At 53.3% G+C, this 18,118-nt stretch overlaps 1 protein-coding gene across 1 annotated transcript in view; it reads right to left on the bottom strand.

Annotated features, from left to right (window-relative positions):
- The window catches only part of LOC125726463 (intersectin-2-like), a 125,127-nt gene that overhangs the window by 93,681 nt on the left and 13,328 nt on the right, over positions 1 to 18,118 (bottom strand). Inside the window, exons 23-26 of the mRNA XM_049002831.1 lie at positions 16,435 to 16,556; positions 16,102 to 16,208; positions 15,548 to 15,731; positions 15,118 to 15,216 (exon numbers count right to left, since the gene is read on the bottom strand). Of these exons, the coding sequence (XP_048858788.1) occupies positions 15,118 to 15,216; positions 15,548 to 15,731; positions 16,102 to 16,208; positions 16,435 to 16,556 (512 nt within the window). The remainder of the gene's footprint in view (positions 1 to 15,117; positions 15,217 to 15,547; positions 15,732 to 16,101; positions 16,209 to 16,434; positions 16,557 to 18,118) is intronic.

The raw sequence follows: 18,118 nt of genomic DNA, 5'->3' as shown, positions 1-18,118 counted from the left end.
TGACCCTGACAAACCAGCACCCGCCTGACCCTGACAAACCAGCACCCGCCTGACCCTGACAAACCAGCACCCGCCTGACCCTGACAAACCAGCACCCGCCTGACCCTGACAAACCAGCACCCGCCTGACCCTGACAAACCAGCACCCGCCTGACCCTGACAAACCAGCACCCGCCTGACCCTGACAAACCAGCACCCGCCTGACCCTGACAAACCAGCACCCGCCTGACCCTGACAAACCAGCAGCAGCCTGACCCTGACAAACCAGCAGCAGCCTGACCCTGACAAACCAGCAGCAGCCTGACCCTGACAAACCAGCAGCAGCCTGACCCTGACAAACCAGCAGCAGCCTGACCCTGACAAACCAGCAGCAGCCTGACCCTGACAAACCAGCAGCAGCCTGACACTGACAAAGCAGCACCAGCCTGACACTGACAAAGCAGCACCAGCCTGACACTGACAAAGCAGCACCAGCCTGACACTGACAAAGCAGCACCAGCCTGACACTGACAAAGCAGCACCAGCCTGACACTGACAAAGCAGCACCAGCCTGACACTGACAAACCAGCAGCACCCTGACAAACAAGCAGCACCCTGACAAACCAGCAGCAGCCTGACAAACAAGCAGCAGCCTGACAAACAAGCAGCAGCCTGACAAACAAGCAGCAGCCTGACAAACAAGCAGCACCCTGACAAACCAGCAGCAGCCTGACAAACCAGCAGCAGCCTGACAAACCAGCAGCAGCCTGACAAACCAGCAGCAGCCTGACAAACCAGCAGCACCCTGACAAACCAGCAGCACCCTGACAAACCAGCAGCACCCTGACAAAGCAGCAGCACCCTGACAAAGCAGCAGCACCCTGACAAACCAGCAGCAGCCTGACAAACCAGCAGCAGCCTGACAAACCAGCAGCAGCCTGACAAACCAGCAGCAGCCTGACACTGACAAACCAGCAGCAGCCTGACACTGACAAACCAGCAGCAGCCTGACACTGACAAACCAGCAGCAGCCTGACAAACCAGCAGCAGCCTGACAAACCAGCAGCAGCCTGACAAACCAGCAGCACCCTGACAAACCAGCAGCACCCTGACAAACCAGCAGCACCCTGACAAACCAGCAGCACCCTGACAAACCAGCACCCTGACAAACAAGCAGCAGCCTGACAAACAAGCAGCAGCCTGACAAACAAGCAGCAGCCTGACACTGACAAACCAGCAGCAGCCTGACACTGACAAACCAGCAGCAGCCTGACAAACCAGCAGCAGCCTGACAAACCAGCAGCAGCCTGACAAACCAGCAGCAGCCTGACAAACCAGCAGCAGCCTGACAAACCAGCAGCAGCCTGACCCTGACAAACCAGCAGCAGCCTGACCCTGACAAACCAGCAGCAGCCTGACCCTGACAAACCAGCAGCAGCCTGACCCTGACAAAGCAGCAGCAGCCTGACAAAGCAGCAGCAGCCTGACAAACCAGCAGCAGCCTGACAAACCAGCAGCAGCCTGACAAACCAGCAGCAGCCTGACAAACCAGCAGCAGCCTGACAAACCAGCAGCCTGACAAACCAGCAGCCTGACAAACCAGCAGCCTGACAAACCAGCAGCCTGACAAAGCAGCAGCCTGACAAAGCAGCAGCCTGACAAAGCAGCAGCCTGACAAAGCAGCAGCCTGACAAAGCAGCAGCCTGACACTGACAAAGCAGCAGCCTGACACTGACAAAGCAGCAGCCTGACACTGACAAAGCAGCAGCCTGACACTGACAAAGCAGCAGCCTGACACTGACAAAGCAGCAGCCTGACACTGACAAACCAGCAGCCTGACACTGACAAACCAGCAGCCTGACACTGACAAACCAGCAGCCTGACAAAGCAGCAGCCTGACAAAGCAGCAGCCTGACAAAGCAGCAGCCTGACAAAGCAGCAGCCTGACACTGACAAACCAGCAGCCTGACACTGACAAACCAGCAGCAGCCTGACAAACCAGCAGCAGCCTGACAAACCAGCAGCACCCTGACAAACCAGCAGCACCCTGACAAACCAGCAGCACCCTGACAAACAAGCAGCACCCTGACAAACAAGCAGCACCCTGACAAACAAGCAGCAACCTGACAAACAAGCAGCACCCTGACAAACAAGCAGCAGCCTGACAAAGCAGCAGCAGCCTGACACTGACAGACAAAGCAGCAGCAGCCTGACACTGACAGACAAAGCAGCAGCAGCCTGACACTGACAGACAAAGCAGCAGCAGCCTGACACTGACAAAGCAGCAGCAGCCTGACACTGACAAAGCAGCAGCAGCCTGACACTGACAAAGCAGCAGCAGCCTGACACTGACAAAGCAGCAGCAGCCTGACACTGACAAAGCAGCAGCAGCCTGACACTGACAAAGCAGCAGCAGCCTGACACTGACAAAGCAGCAGCAGCCTGACACTGACAAAGCAGCAGCAGCCTGACAAAGCAGCAGCAGCCTGACAAAGCAGCCTGACCCTGACAAAGCAGCCTGACCCTGACAAAGCAGCACCAGCCTGACAAAGCAGCACCAGCCTGACACTGACAAAGCACCAGCCTGACACTGACAAAGCACCAGCCTGACACTGACAAAGCACCAGCCTGACACTGACAAAGCACCAGCCTGACACTGACAAACCAGCACCAGCCTGACACTGACAAACCAGCAGCAGCCTGACACTGACAAAGCAGCAGCAGCCTGACACTGACAGACAAAGCAGCAGCAGCCTGACACTGACAGACAAAGCAGCAGCAGCCTGACACTGACAGACAAAGCAGCAGCAGCCTGACACTGACAGACAAAGCAGCAGCAGCCTGACACTGACAGACAAAGCAGCAGCAGCCTGACACTGACAGACAAAGCAGCAGCAGCCTGACACTGACAGACAAAGCAGCAGCAGCCTGACACTGACAGACAAAGCAGCAGCAGCCTGACACTGACAGACAAAGCAGCAGCAGCCTGACACTGACAGACAAAGCAGCAGCAGCCTGACACTGACAGACAAAGCAGCAGCAGCCTGACACTGACAGACAAAGCAGCAGCAGCCTGACACTGACAGACAAAGCAGCAGCAGCCTGACAAAGCAGCAGCAGCAGCCTGACAAAGCAGCAGCAGCCTGACACTGACAAAGCAGCAGCAGCCTGACACTGACAAAGCAGCAGCAGCCTGACACTGACAAAGCAGCAGCAGCCTGACACTGACAAAGCAGCAGCAGCCTGACACTGACAAAGCAGCAGCAGCCTGACACTGACAAACCAGCAGCCTGACCCTGACAAACCAGCAGCCTGACAAACCAGCAGCCTGACAAACCAGCAGCCTGACAAACCAGCACCCTGACAAACCAGCAGCACCCTGACAAAGCAGCAGCACCCTGACAAAGCAGCAGCACCCTGACAAAGCAGCAGCACCCTGACAAAGCAGCAGCACCCTGACAAAGCAGCAGCACCCTGACAAAGCAGCAGCAGCCTGACAAACAAGCAGCAGCAGCCTGACAAACAAGCAGCAGCCTGACAAACAAGCAGCAGCCTGACAAACAAGCAGCAGCCTGACAAACAAGCAGCAGCCTGACAAACAAGCAGCAGCCTGACAAACAAGCAGCAGCCTGACAAACAAGCAGCAGCCTGACAAACCAGCAGCAGCCTGACAAACCAGCAGCAGCCTGACAAACCAGCAGCAGCCTGACAAACCAGCAGCAGCCTGACAAACCAGCAGCAGCCTGACAAACCAGCAGCAGCCTGACAAACAAGCAGCACCCTGACAAACAAGCAGCACCCTGACAAACAAGCAGCACCCTGACAAACCAGCAGCACCCTGACAAACCAGCAGCAGCCTGACAAACCAGCAGCAGCCTGACAAACCAGCAGCACCCTGACAAACCAGCAGCCTGACCCTGACAAACCAGCAGCAGCCTGACCCTGACAAACCAGCAGCAGCCTGACCCTGACAAACCAGCAGCAGCCTGACAAACAAGCAGCAGCCTGACAAACAAGCAGCAGCCTGACAAACAAGCAGCAGCACCCTGACAAACCAGCAGCACCCTGACAAACCAGCAGCACCCTGACAAACCAGCAGCACCCTGACAAACCAGCAGCACCCTGACAAACCAGCAGCACCCTGACAAACCAGCAGCACCCTGACAAACCAGCAGCACCCTGACAAACAAGCAGCACCCTGACAAACAAGCAGCAGCCTGACAAACCAGCAGCAGCCTGACAAACCAGCAGCAGCCTGACAAACAAGCAGCAGCCTGACAAACCAGCAGCAGCCTGACAAACCAGCAGCAGCCTGACAAACAAGCAGCAGCCTGACAAAGCAGCAGCCTGACAAAGCAGCAGCCTGACAAAGCAGCAGCCTGACAAAGCAGCAGCCTGACAAAGCAGCAGCCTGACAAAGCAGCAGCCTGACAAAGCAGCAGCCTGACAAAGCAGCAGCCTGACAAAGCAGCAGCCTGACAAAGCAGCAGCCTGACAAACCAGCCTGACAAACCAGCCTGACAAACCAGCCTGACCCTGACAAACCAGCACCAGCCTGACAAAGCAGCACCAGCCTGACAAAGCAGCACCTTGACAAAGCAGCAGCCTGACAAACCAGCAGCCTGACAAACCAGCAGCAGCCTGACAAACCAGCAGCAGCCTGACAAACCAGCAGCAGCCTGACAAACCAGCAGCAGCCTGACAAACCAGCAGCAGCCTGACAAACCAGCAGCAGCCTGACCCTGACAAACCAGCAGCAGCCTGACCCTGACAAACCAGCAGCAGCCTGACACTGACAAACCAGCAGCAGCCTGACACTGACAAAGCAGCAGCCTGACACTGACAAACCAGCAGCAGCCTGACACTGACAAACCAGCAGCAGCCTGACAAACCAGCAGCAGCCTGACAAACCAGCAGCAGCCTGACAAACCAGCAGCAGCCTGACACTGACAAAGCAGCAGCAGCCTGACACTGACAAAGCAGCAGCAGCCTGACACTGACAAAGCAGCAGCAGCCTGACACTGACAAACCAGCAGCACCCTGACCCTGACAAACCAGCAGCAGCCTGACAAACCAGCAGCAGCCTGACTCTGACAAACCAGCCTGACCCTGACAAACCAGCAGCAGCCTGACCCTGACAAACCAGCAGCAGCCTGACCCTGACAAACCAGCAGCAGCCTGACCCTGACAAACCAGCAGCAGCCTGACCCTGACAAACCAGCAGCAGCCTGACCCTGACAAACCAGCAGCACCCTGACAAACCAGCAGCACCCTGACAAACCAGCAGCAGCCTGACACTGACAGACAAACCAGCAGCAGCCTGACACTGACAGACAAACCAGCAGCAGCCTGACACTGACAGACAAACCAGCAGCAGCCTGACACTGACAGACAAACCAGCAGCAGCCTGACACTGACAGACAAACCAGCAGCACCCTGACACTGACAGACAAAGCAGCAGCACCCTGACAAACCAGCAGCCTGACAAACCAGCAGCACCCTGACGAACAAGCAGCACCCTGACGAACAAGCAGCACCCTGACGAACAAGCAGCACCCTGACAAACAAGCAGCACCCTGACACTGACAAACAAGCAGCACCCTGACACTGACAAACAAGCAGCAGCCTGACACTGACAAACCAGCAGCAGCCTGACACTGACAAAGCAGCAGCAGCCTGACACTGACAAAGCAGCACCAGCCTGACACTGACAAAGCAGCACCAGCCTGACCCTGACAAACCAGCAGCAGCCTGACAAACCAGCAGCAGCCTGACAAACCAGCAGCAGCCTGACAAACCAGCAGCAGCCTGACAAACCAGCAGCAGCCTGACAAACCAGCAGCACCCTGACAAACCAGCAGCACCCTGACAAACCAGCAGCACCCTGACAAACCAGCAGCACCCTGACAAACAAGCAGCACCCTGACAAACAAGCAGCACCCTGACAAACCAGCAGCAGCCTGACACTGACAAACCAGCAGCAGCCTGACACTGACAAACCAGCAGCAGCCTGACACTGACAAACCAGCAGCAGCCTGACAAACCAGCAGCAGCCTGACAAACCAGCAGCAGCCTGACAAACCAGCAGCAGCCTGACAAACCAGCCGCCTGACACTGACAAACCAGCAGCCGCCTGACACTGACAAACCAGCAGCCGCCTGACACTGACAAACCAGCAGCAGCCTGACACTGACAAACCAGCAGCAGCCTGACACTGACAAACCAGCAGCAGCCTGACACTGACAAACCAGCAGCAGCCTGACACTGACAAACCAGCAGCAGCCTGACACTGACAAACCAGCAGCAGCCTGACACTGACAAACCAGCAGCAGCCTGACACTGACAAACCAGCAGCACCCTGACAAACCAGCAGCACCCTGACAAACCAGCAGCACCCTGACAAACCAGCAGCACCCTGACAAACCAGCAGCACCCTGACAAACCAGCAGCACCCTGACAAACCAGCAGCACCCTGACAAACCAGCAGCACCCTGACAAACAAGCAGCACCCTGACAAACAAGCAGCACCCTGACAAACAAGCAGCACCCTGACAAACAAGCAGCACCCTGACAAACAAGCAGCACCCTGACAAACCAGCAGCAGCCTGACAAACCAGCAGCAGCCTGACAAACCAGCAGCAGCCTGACAAACCAGCAGCAGCCTGACAAACCAGCAGCAGCCTGACAAACCAGCAGCACCCTGACAAACCAGCAGCACCCTGACAAACCAGCAGCACCCTGACAAACAAGCAGCACCCTGACAAACAAGCAGCACCCTGACAAACAAGCAGCACCCTGACAAAGCAGCAGCAGCCTGACACACCAGCAGCAGCCTGACACACCAGCAGCAGCCTGACAAACCAGCAGCAGCCTGACAAACCAGCAGCAGCCTGACAAACCAGCAGCAGCCTGACACTGACAAAGTACCCTGACAAAGCAGCACCCTGACAAAGCAGCACCCTGACAAAGCAGCACCCTGACAAAGCAGCAGCAGCCTGACACTGACAAACCAGCAGCAGCCTGACACTGACAAACCAGCAGCAGCCTGACACTGACAAACCAGCAGCAGCCTGACACTGACAAACCAGCACCCTGACAAAGCAGCAGCCTGACCCTGACAAAGCAGCAGCCTGACACTGACAAAGCAGCCGCCTGACACTGACAAAGCAGCAGCCTGACCCTGACAAAGCAGCAGCCTGACCCTGACAAAGCAGCAGCCTGACCCTGACAAAGCAGCAGCCTGACAAAGCAGCACCCTGACAAAGCAGCACCCTGACAAAGCAGCACCCTGACAAAGCAGCAGCAGCCTGACACTGACAAACCAGCAGCAGCCTGACACTGACAAAGCAGCAGCCTGACCCTGACAAAGCAGCAGCCTGACCCTGACAAACCAGCACCCTGACAAAGCAGCAGCCTGACCCTGACAAACCAGCACCCTGACACTGACAAAGCAGCACCCTGACACTAACAAAGCAGCAGCCTGACAAACCAGCAGCCTGACAAACCAGCAGCCTGACAAACCAGCAGCCTGACAAACCAGCAGCCTGACAAACCAGCAGCACCCTGACAAACAAGCAGCAGCCTGACACACCAGCAGCAGCCTGACAAACCAGCAGCACCCTGACACTGACAAAGCAGCCTGACACTGACAAAGCAGCCTGACACTGACAAAGCAGCCTGACACTGACAAAGCAGCCTGACACTGACAAAGCAGGCTGACACTGACAAAGCAGCCTGACACTGACAAAGCAGCAGCAGCCTGACAAAGCAGCAGCAGCCTGACAAAGCAGCAGCCTGACAAAGCAGCAGCCTGACAAAGCAGCAGCCTGACAAAGCAGCAGCCTGACAAAGCAGCAGCCTGACAAAGCAGCAGCAGCCTGACACTGACAAAGCAGCAGCAGCCTGACACTGACAAAGCAGCAGCAGCCTGACACTGACAAAGCAGCAGCAGCCTGACACTGACAAAGCAGCAGCACCCTGACACTGACAAAGCAGCAGCACCCTGACACTGACAAAGCAGCAGCACCCTGACACTGACAAAGCAGCAGCACCCTGACACTGACAAAGCAGCAGCACCCTGACACTGACAAAGCAGCAGCAGCCTGACACTGACAAAGCAGCAGCAGCCTGACACTGACAAAGCAGCAGCAGCCTGACACTGACAAAGCAGCAGCAGCCTGACAAAGCAGCAGCAGCCTGACAAACCAGCAGCAGCCTGACAAACCAGCAGCAGCCTGACAAACCAGCAGCAGCCTGACAAACCAGCAGCACCCTGACAAACCAGCAGCACCCTGACAAAGCAGCAGCAGCCTGACAAAGCAGCAGCAGCCTGACAAAGCAGCAGCCTGACAAAGCAGCAGCCTGACAAAGCAGCAGCCTGACAAAGCAGCAGCCTGACAAAGCAGCAGCCTGACACTGACAAAGCAGCAGCCTGACACTGACAAAGCAGCAGCCTGACACTGACAAAGCAGCAGCCTGACACTGACAAACAAGCAGCACCCTGACACTGACAAACAAGCAGCACCCTGACACTGACAAACAAGCAGCACCCTGACACTGACAAACAAGCAGCACCCTGACAAAGCAGCAGCAGCCTGACACTGACAAACCAGCAGCCTGACACTGACAAACCAGCAGCCTGACACTGACAAACCAGCAGCCTGACACTGACAAACAAGCAGCACCCTGACACTGACAAACAAGCAGCACCCTGACAAAGCAGCAGCAGCCTGACAAACCAGCACCAGCCTGACAAACCAGCACCCGCCTGACAAACCAGCAGCAGCCTGACCCTGACAAACCAGCAGCAGCCTGACCCTGACAAAGCAGCAGCAGCCTGACAAAGCAGCAGCAGCCTGACAAAGCAGCAGCAGCCTGACAAAGCAGCAGCAGCCTGACAAAGCAGCAGCAGCCTGACAAAGCAGCAGCAGCCTGACAAAGCAGCAGCAGCCTGACAAAGCAGCAGCAGCCTGACAAAGCAGCAGCACCCTGACAAAGCAGCAGCACGACAAACAAGCAGCACCCTGACACTGACAAACAAGCAGCCTGACACTGACAAACCAGCAGCCTGACACTGACAAACAAGCAGCACCCTGACACTGACAAACAAGCAGCACCCTGACAAAGCAGCAGCAGCCTGACACTGACAAACAAGCAGCAGCCTGACACTGACAAACAAGCAGCAGCCTGACACTGACAAACAAGCAGCAGCCTGACACTGACAAACCAGCAGCAGCCTGACACTGACAAACCAGCAGCAGCCTGACACTGACAAACCAGCAGCAGCCTGACACTGACAAACCACCAGCAGCCTGACCCTGACAAACCAGCAGCAGCCTGACCCTGACAAACCAGCAGCAGCCTGAGCCTGACAAACCAGCAGCAGCCTGAGCCTGACAAACCAGCAGCAGCCTGACAAACCACCAGCAGCCTGACAAACCACCAGCAGCCTGACAAACCACCAGCAGCAGCCTGACAAACCACCAGCAGCAGCCTGACAAACCACCAGCAGCAGCCTGACAAACCACCAGCAGCAGCCTGACAAACCACCAGCAGCAGCCTGACAAACCACCAGCAGCACCCTGACAAACAAGCAGCACCCTGACAAACAAGCAGCACCCTGACAAACAAGCAGCACCCTGACAAACAAGCAGCACCCTGACAAACAAGCAGCACCCTGACAAACAAGCAGCACCCTGACAAACAAGCAGCACCCTGACAAACAAGCAGCAGCCTGACAAACAAGCAGCAGCCTGACAAACAAGCAGCAGCCTGACACACCAGCAGCAGCCTGACAAACCAGCAGCAGCCTGACACTGACAAACCAGCAGCAGCCTGACACTGACAAACCAGCAGCAGCCTGACACTGACAAACCAGCAGCAGCCTGACACTGACAAACCAGCAGCAGCCTGACACTGACAAACCAGCAGCAGCCTGACACTGACAAAGCAGCAGCAGCCTGACACTGACAAAGCAGCAGCAGCCTGACACTGACAAAGCAGCAGCAGCCTGACAAAGCAGCAGCAGCCTGACAAAGCAGCAGCAGCCTGACAAAGCAGCAGCAGCCTGACAAAGCAGCAGCAGCCTGACAAAGCAGCAGCAGCCTGACAAAGCAGCAGCAGCCTGACAAAGCAGCAGCAGCCTGACAAAGCAGCAGCCTGACACTGACAAACAAGCAGCAGCCTGACACTGACAAACAAGCAGCAGCCTGACACTGACAAACCAGCAGCAGCCTGACACTGACAAACCAGCAGCAGCCTGACACTGACAAACCAGCAGCAGCCTGACACTGACAAACCAGCAGCAGCCTGACCCTGACAAAGCAGCAGCAGCCTGACAAAGCAGCAGCAGCCTGACAAAGCAGCAGCAGCCTGACAAAGCAGCAGCAGCCTGACAAAGCAGCAGCACCCTGACAAAGCAGCAGCACCCTGACAAAGCAGCAGCACCCTGACAAAGCAGCAGCAGCCTGACAAAGCAGCAGCAGCCTGACAAAGCAGCAGCAGCCTGACAAAGCAGCAGCCTGACAAAGCAGCAGCAGCCTGACAAAGCAGCAGCCTGACAAAGCAGCAGCCTGACAAAGCAGCAGCCTGACAAAGCAGCAGCCTGACAAAGCAGCAGCCTGACAAAGCAGCAGCCTGACAAAGCAGCAGCCTGACAAAGCAGCAGCCTGACACTGACAAACCAGCAGCCTGACACTGACAAACCAGCAGCAGCCTGACACTGACAAACCAGCAGCAGCCTGACACTGACAAACCAGCAGCAGCCTGACACTGACAAACCAGCAGCAGCCTGACACTGACAAACCAGCAGCAGCCTGACACTGACAAACCAGCAGCAGCCTGACACTGACAAACCAGCAGCAGCCTGACACTGACAAACCAGCAGCAGCCTGACACTGACAAACCAGCAGCAGCCTGACACTGACAAACCAGCAGCAGCCTGACACTGACAAACCAGCAGCAGCCTGACAAACCAGCAGCAGCCTGACAAACCAGCAGCAGCCTGACAAACCAGCAGCAGCCTGACAAACCAGCAGCAGCCTGACAAAGCAGCAGCCTGACAAAGCAGCAGCCTGACAAAGCAGCAGCCTGACACTGACAAAGCAGCAGCCTGACACTGACAAAGCAGCAGCCTGACACTGACAAAGCAGCAGCCTGACAAAGCAGCAGCCTGACAAAGCAGCAGCCTGACACAGCAGCAGCCTGACACAGCAGCAGCCTGACACAGCAGCAGCCTGACACAGCAGCAGCCTGACACAGCAGCAGCCTGACACAGCAGCAGCCTGACACAGCAGCAGCCTGACAAAGCAGCAGCCTGACAAAGCAGCAGCCTGACAAAGCAGCAGCCTGACAAAGCAGCAGCAGCCTGACAAAGCAGCAGCAGCCTGACAAAGCAGCAGCAGCCTGACAAAGCAGCAGCAGCCTGACAAAGCAGCAGCAGCCTGACAAAGCAGCACCCTGACAAAGCAGCACCACCCTGACAAAGCAGCACCACCCTGACAAAGCAGCACCACCCTGACAAAGCAGCAGCACCCTGACAAAGCAGCACCACACTGACAAAGCAGCACCACACTGACAAACCAGCAGCACGACACTGACAAACCAGCAGCAGCCTGACAAACCAGCAGCAGCCTGACAAACCAGCAGCAGCCTGACAAACCAGCAGCAGCCTGACAAACCAGCACCCGCCTGACCCTGACAAACCAGCACCCGCCTGACCCTGACAAACCAGCACCCGCCTGACCCTGACAAACCAGCACCCGCCTGACCCTGACAAACCAGCAGCAGCCTGACCCTGACAAACCAGCAGCAGCCTGACCCTGACAAACCAGCAGCAGCCTGACCCTGACAAACCAGCAGCAGCCTGACCCTGACAAACCAGCAGCAGCCTGACCCTGACAAACCAGCAGCAGCCTGACCCTGACAAACCAGCAGCAGCCTGACCCTGACAAACCAGCAGCAGCCTGACCCTGACAAACCAGCAGCAGCCTGACCCTGACAAACCAGCAGCAGCCTGACCCTGACAAACCAGCAGCAGCCTGACCCTGACAAACCAGCAGCAGCCTGACCCTGACAAACCAGCAGCAGCCTGACCCTGACAAACCAGCAGCAGCCTGACCCTGACAAAGCAGCACCAGCCTGACCCTGACAAAGCAGCACCAGCCTGACACTGACAAAGCAGCACCAGCCTGACACTGACAAAGCAGCACCAGCCTGACACTGACAAAGCAGCACCAGCCTGACACTGACAAAGCAGCACCAGCCTGACACTGACAAAGCAGCACCAGCCTGACACTGACAAAGCAGCACCAGCCTGACAAAGCAGCACCAGCCTGACAAAGCAGCACCAGCCTGACAAAGCAGCACCAGCCTGACAAAGCAGCACCAGCCTGACAAACAAGCAGCACCCTGACAAACAAGCAGCACCCTGACAAACAAGCAGCAGCCTGACAAACAAGCAGCAGCCTGACAAACAAGCAGCAGCCTGACAAACCAGCAGCAGCCTGACAAACCAGCAGCAGCCTGACAAACCAGCAGCAGCCTGACAAACCAGCAGCAGCCTGACAAACCAGCAGCACCCTGACAAACCAGCAGCAGCCTGACAAACCAGCAGCAGCCTGACAAACCAGCAGCAGCCTGACAAACCAGCAGCACCCTGACAAACCAGCAGCACCCTGACAAACCAGCAGCACCCTGACAAACAAGCAGCACCCTGACAAACAAGCAGCACCCTGACAAACAAGCAGCACCCTGACAAACAAGCAGCACCCTGACAAACAAGCAGCACCCTGACAAACCAGCAGCAGCCTGACAAACCAGCAGCAGCCTGACACACCAGCAGCAGCCTGACACACCAGCAGCAGCCTGACACTGACACACCAGCAGCAGCCTGACACTGACAAACCAGCAGCAGCCTGACAAACCAGCAGCAGCCTGACAAACCAGCAGCAGCCTGACAAACCAGCAGCAGCCTGACAAACCAGCAGCAGCCTGACAAACCAGCAGCAGCCTGACAAACCAGCAGCAGCCTGACAAACCAGCAGCAGCCTGACAAACCAGCAGCAGCCTGACAAACCAGCAGCAGCCTGACAAACCAGCAGCAGCCTGACAAACCAGCAGCAGCCTGACAAAGCAGCAGCAGCCTGACACACAGCTGACAAAGAGCTGCTAATGTCTCACTTCCTTTTTCTGTCTTGATGGACCGAGACCCACTGACATATCAGCATGCCATTTGTTTTAAGCAAGATAATGGTACGCGATGGATAGGAGGAAACACCACGAACTGTAACCTAACATATGTAGACAGCATGTATGGATCTCCAATTTCGATGCTTCGCCCCAGTAATGGAACATATTGGGTGGACGGAGTAGCATGGTTGTGTGGACCTCGTGCATACTTTGTCTTACCACCGAACTGGTTTGGAGTGTGCGCTCTTATTTTTGTTTCAGATCACACCTTCCTGATAGCACAGGAAAGTAAAACTTTCTTCAGAAGCAGGAGAAGGCGTTCGATATCAATACAACCCCATGATAGTGTGTGGGGAACCGACGTGCCCGCTGAACATAAATTGTGGGGAACAGGCAGTAAAGTTATGCTGGCCCTGTTCCCTGGGCTAGGAATTGGAAAACTCATGCTACGCGTAGAAACTCTAAATTATAGACTAGGTCTATTTATGAATGATTCGATACTGATTAACCAAAAACAAAATGAACAATTAGACATAACCAGACAGATGGTAATCCAGAATCGTATGGCATTAGACCTACTGACAGCCGCACAAGGAGGAGTATGTGTCCTCCTGAACCAAACGTGCTGCACTTACATTCCTGACAATGTGCACTCACCCAATATAACATCTGCCTTAGACCGCCTCCGAAACTTACAAAAAGTGATGACCATGGACAGTCGACCGCAGTCCTCCTCATCCTGGTTAGACTGGTTTATTACAGGAACATGGTGGTCAATACTGATGAAAACATGCCTACCTCTTCTTTTGTTTTTCATTTTATTTTTCTGTTGTTTTATTACTGTTATACCATGTTTGAAAATGTTTATTAATCAAGCTCTTAATGCTGCTTTTCGGACACGCAGTACAATGTTTCTCTCCCTTACCCAAACTATAGAGACAGAGCCTGTTTCCAGCGATGGCGATGAAGAAGACATATAATTCATAATGACGGCCGAGCCGAAAGCACCCGTGCAGGGCTCGGACCTGAAGAAACGGAATTAAATGTTTTCCAGGATAATGACAATGTGGTCTAAATGAAGGTTGTACCTAAAGTGCTTTTGCAACTTCTACAATGTTGATGCTTCTGATCATACTGTCATGATAAACAGGCTGCTTTGTCAGGCTGCTGCTTTGTCAGGCTGCTGCTTTGTCAGGCTGCTGCTTTGTCAGGCTGCTGCTTTGTCAGGCTGCTGCTTTGTCAGGCTGCTGCTTTGTCAGGGTCAGGCTGCTGCTTTGTCAGGCTGCTGCTTTGTCAGGGTCAGGCTGCTGCTTTGTCAGGCTGCTGCTTGCAACTGTTAGGTTGAAGAAACAGTTGTTAATCATTTCTGTATGATCAGCAATGAGTGTAAATATATATGTATACGTTATTTCTTATCTTCTAGCCACATACTCTTAGCTATTGTACTCTAAGTAGGTGGTTAACAGCTGCCTACTTAGATAAGAATCTCACTTCCCTCTCTTGCGCCCCCCATTGACTATAAATAAAGAAGCCAAGGGGAACCACCCTTTGTAACACATTCTGCTGTAGTTTGCATTGCAGAGAGTGTGGGTACCCTTGCAAGTAAAACTGTAACCTGTGTGTGTCTCGTATATGTGGAGTTGGGGTGGAAACGCCGGGCGCTTTCCCCAACACTCACTCTTCTGCCTGAAGTTTTTGCATTTCATTGGTATTTAACTCCAGCAAAACAGCACATTCTTTCTTGTATTTGCTGACCATGATGATGGTCACAACCATTATCATTTGGTCCCCAAAGGAATTGACACGAACTGCATCTTTGGCAGGGCAAAGTCATACGTAGCAGCAACCCAAATTGAGCTAAATCCAAGGCAAATTGGATGAGGCTAATTCGTCATGCCTCCCACATCGCACACTGAAGGAGGGACCACGGGTGACAATGTGCAGGACTTACGTTCTTTATGATGAGTGGATAGCGGGTGATTCTCTGCATAGGCTTCAGCAGGAAGCTGGACAGTGGCATACCTTTACACCGGTGATCTGTAGCGATTTTCTGAGAGAGAGACACACACACACTTAGGAGTCAGAAACCCTAGCCTACGTCCTTATCTAAAGCACCACTCTAAATTTCAGTCTAGGTGCTTTAGAAGAGTTGAGTCCAGAGGTCTCATAGAACATAGTATTGGCCCGCAAGATATCTTTGTAATTCATTTCAGAAGAAAATAAAGAACAGTTCAACATCCATTTAACCCGCTACCGCTTTTTCACTGAGGACATTTGGACGGCTGCAATTCTCCCGCTTACCGATCGCTCTGGAACAGCCTTTAACAATGAACTATCTACCCCTCCCATTTGTTCCAGGGCTGCTGCCCACCATTCCTCACCTTGAGGAAGTCCTTGAACTCGGGTTCCTTGTCAGTCTTTTGTTGCAGCAGGGCTGCACCGTTAAGCTGGCAGCTGCAGAAGCGGATGTAGGCCTGCATGTGCGAGAGCTCCGAGGCCAGGATGTCCCCAATCATCTGCACCGGCATCTTCTCGCCACCCGTTTTCTTCCTCACCCTCAGTGCCCTGCCATTCACAAACACAATCACCAAAACCGCAAAGGCCGCCAAGTCCAGTACCAAGCAATTTCTTCGTAAAAGTTCAGGTGAGTTTCAAAAACAGAATGCTGGCCAGTGCCATTCTCAACAAACATTCCAGTCAGTTCTTTAAGTGCAAAAACTGTGCAGCCTGTTTTGTTATTATCCATCGACTGCATAGATAATTCCTTTTCCTGGCACTTCTCTATTTCTGGGACTTCACTCTGCCTATGACATTTGCTGTTGTGGGACACGATACTCGCAGTTCGTATTCCTAGAGCAAGGTGGCAGCATCGGATCACGTTTCATTCCCAAGAATTTCAGCTACCAAGAAGAAACAAGCTTGTGGAAAGACACACTTGTGAAGTTTGGTGTTGGACATAATCAGGTCCTTCCAGTTGACGAAGATCATGGCCATTTCAACATCTGTCAGGCGTCCCGACTCAGACATGGGCTTGTAAAACACCTGGAGAAAAAAAAATGAGAGACGGGCAAAGTTGGAAAGGGTTAGTAAAGGTTAAGAGGGATAACAAAATGTTAGGGAAAATAAGTTAAACATGTTCTGGCACAAAAACCTACACTCAAAGCCCTATACATGAGATCCATGACAAGAATATAAAAACTCAAAACTGCAAATGCTTAAAGCAGACTGAAGTGCAAAGACCTCACGGGGGCCCCACTGCAGATCATACCTCCAGGACCAGCTGAAGGTCAGCCATGTATCGCTCCTCCGTCTCAATGAGCTCGTGGATGTAACCCTGTCGCTTCCTCTCCTGCGGACTCATGGTGTCCAGGCTGGTCAGGTCAGCACACCCTGCAGGGTCGGGGATGACGGGGGTGGGGGTGGGAGTGGGGGGGGGGGCAGCCGCGGTCAGCAGCTGTCTTGCGTGGCCCCAAACATGTGGCTAAACCACTGGCTTGAGAAGCCGCTACCCGGAGCTGTCGCTAAGTCACTGCGCGAGAACAACCCTCCCGTCCGTCTTACCTTTTGCTGAAAATTCAGATGCGCGCAGACGCTGAAACTCCATTGGGTAACTTTCAATACGCCTTTTTGCATGAGCCTCATCCCCAAGCCTTAAAAACCGCAGCCAGGTTTCCTCTCTCGAACCCATTTTGCCTGGGACTGTAACCATCCTAGTGCTTAGCTTCTTGAATAACCTGGTCCTGGATATATATATATATTAGACGCTAATAACCAAACCTCACACCATCCTTGTGTAAGACAATGACTTGCCAAAAAAAAGCAGGTGCTTTTTAAGCAAATCCTTTATTTTCACGATAAATGTACATATGTATAATTTGAGGCACATTTTCAAAGTAACACAGCTTGGGAACTTTAACACAGACAAACTGACTTGACTACTGCCAATGCACTGTGGGTAAATTCCCAGTGGGGCCAAATGAAACCTCAAACTGCATAGACTGTTTAACAATTAATGCAAGGGATTCATTCAAAATGCATCTCTCTTGCCAGCAGCATAAACAGATTGCAAATTTGCATAAACAGAGCAAACCTTTAATTGCTTGCAAAATGTTTTCCAAGTAGAGGATATTTTTCAGCTGTTAAATACCTTATTCAGACATTTCTATGCCTTACTGCAAGTAATCACACATATTGTAGACTGAGCACACAATATCACAGTCATCCATTTTTTTTTCATTAAACTGCACTTTCATATAAAATAAAATAAGTCAATACAACTAAGAGTAAAATCTGGGCAAACCAGGTTACATTCAAAATGCTTGTAGTTTTACTACAAAGTGCCGCAGCAGTGATGATTTCTTGAACACTGAGGCACAGAGAGTTTCACCCTGATGTGAGAGCAAAAGACCACACTTTATAAACCACCAAATCTGCCATTTTTATCCTTAACCGAGTAATACGATTCTTTAGCATTTGTTCCAAGGACATTGTCAACATTTACCTCTGGCTAATAGTTACACTGGCATGGACCAAATAGTCAGCAGGCACCATGCAGAAGGATAATCTTCAGAGTCTAAACCTTAGTGACCAAAAAAAGAATTAGCCCATCTAACATCTGAATTTTATCAATAACCAAATAATCAATGGCAAGGCAGATTTTCATTTTAAGTTGCATGAAAAAGCAAAGTGTGAGGCTCAGTGGGCTAAAGCCTCGTTTTTCGCCCAGCCTCAGTACATCTGCGGGTCCTTCAGCAAGGCCCTTAACCCCCAGCTCCCTGGATGCTGCTATGGGTGGCTACCCTTTGCGGCCAGCTTGCTGTCACTTACAGAAAGCAAACTGGGGGTGGCGTAAAGAGAATTTCCCCATAGGGCTCAATAAAGTATCAATTATTATTAAATAAAGACATGTATCTTAGTTATAACTAGTTTTTAAACTTGTTAGAACCCAGAAA

The sequence above is a fragment of the Brienomyrus brachyistius genome, unplaced genomic scaffold (assembly GCF_023856365.1).
Source record: "Brienomyrus brachyistius isolate T26 unplaced genomic scaffold, BBRACH_0.4 scaffold72, whole genome shotgun sequence".
NCBI lineage: Eukaryota > Metazoa > Chordata > Actinopteri > Osteoglossiformes > Mormyridae > Brienomyrus > Brienomyrus brachyistius.
This window is presented reverse-complemented; position numbering and strand designations above follow the sequence as displayed.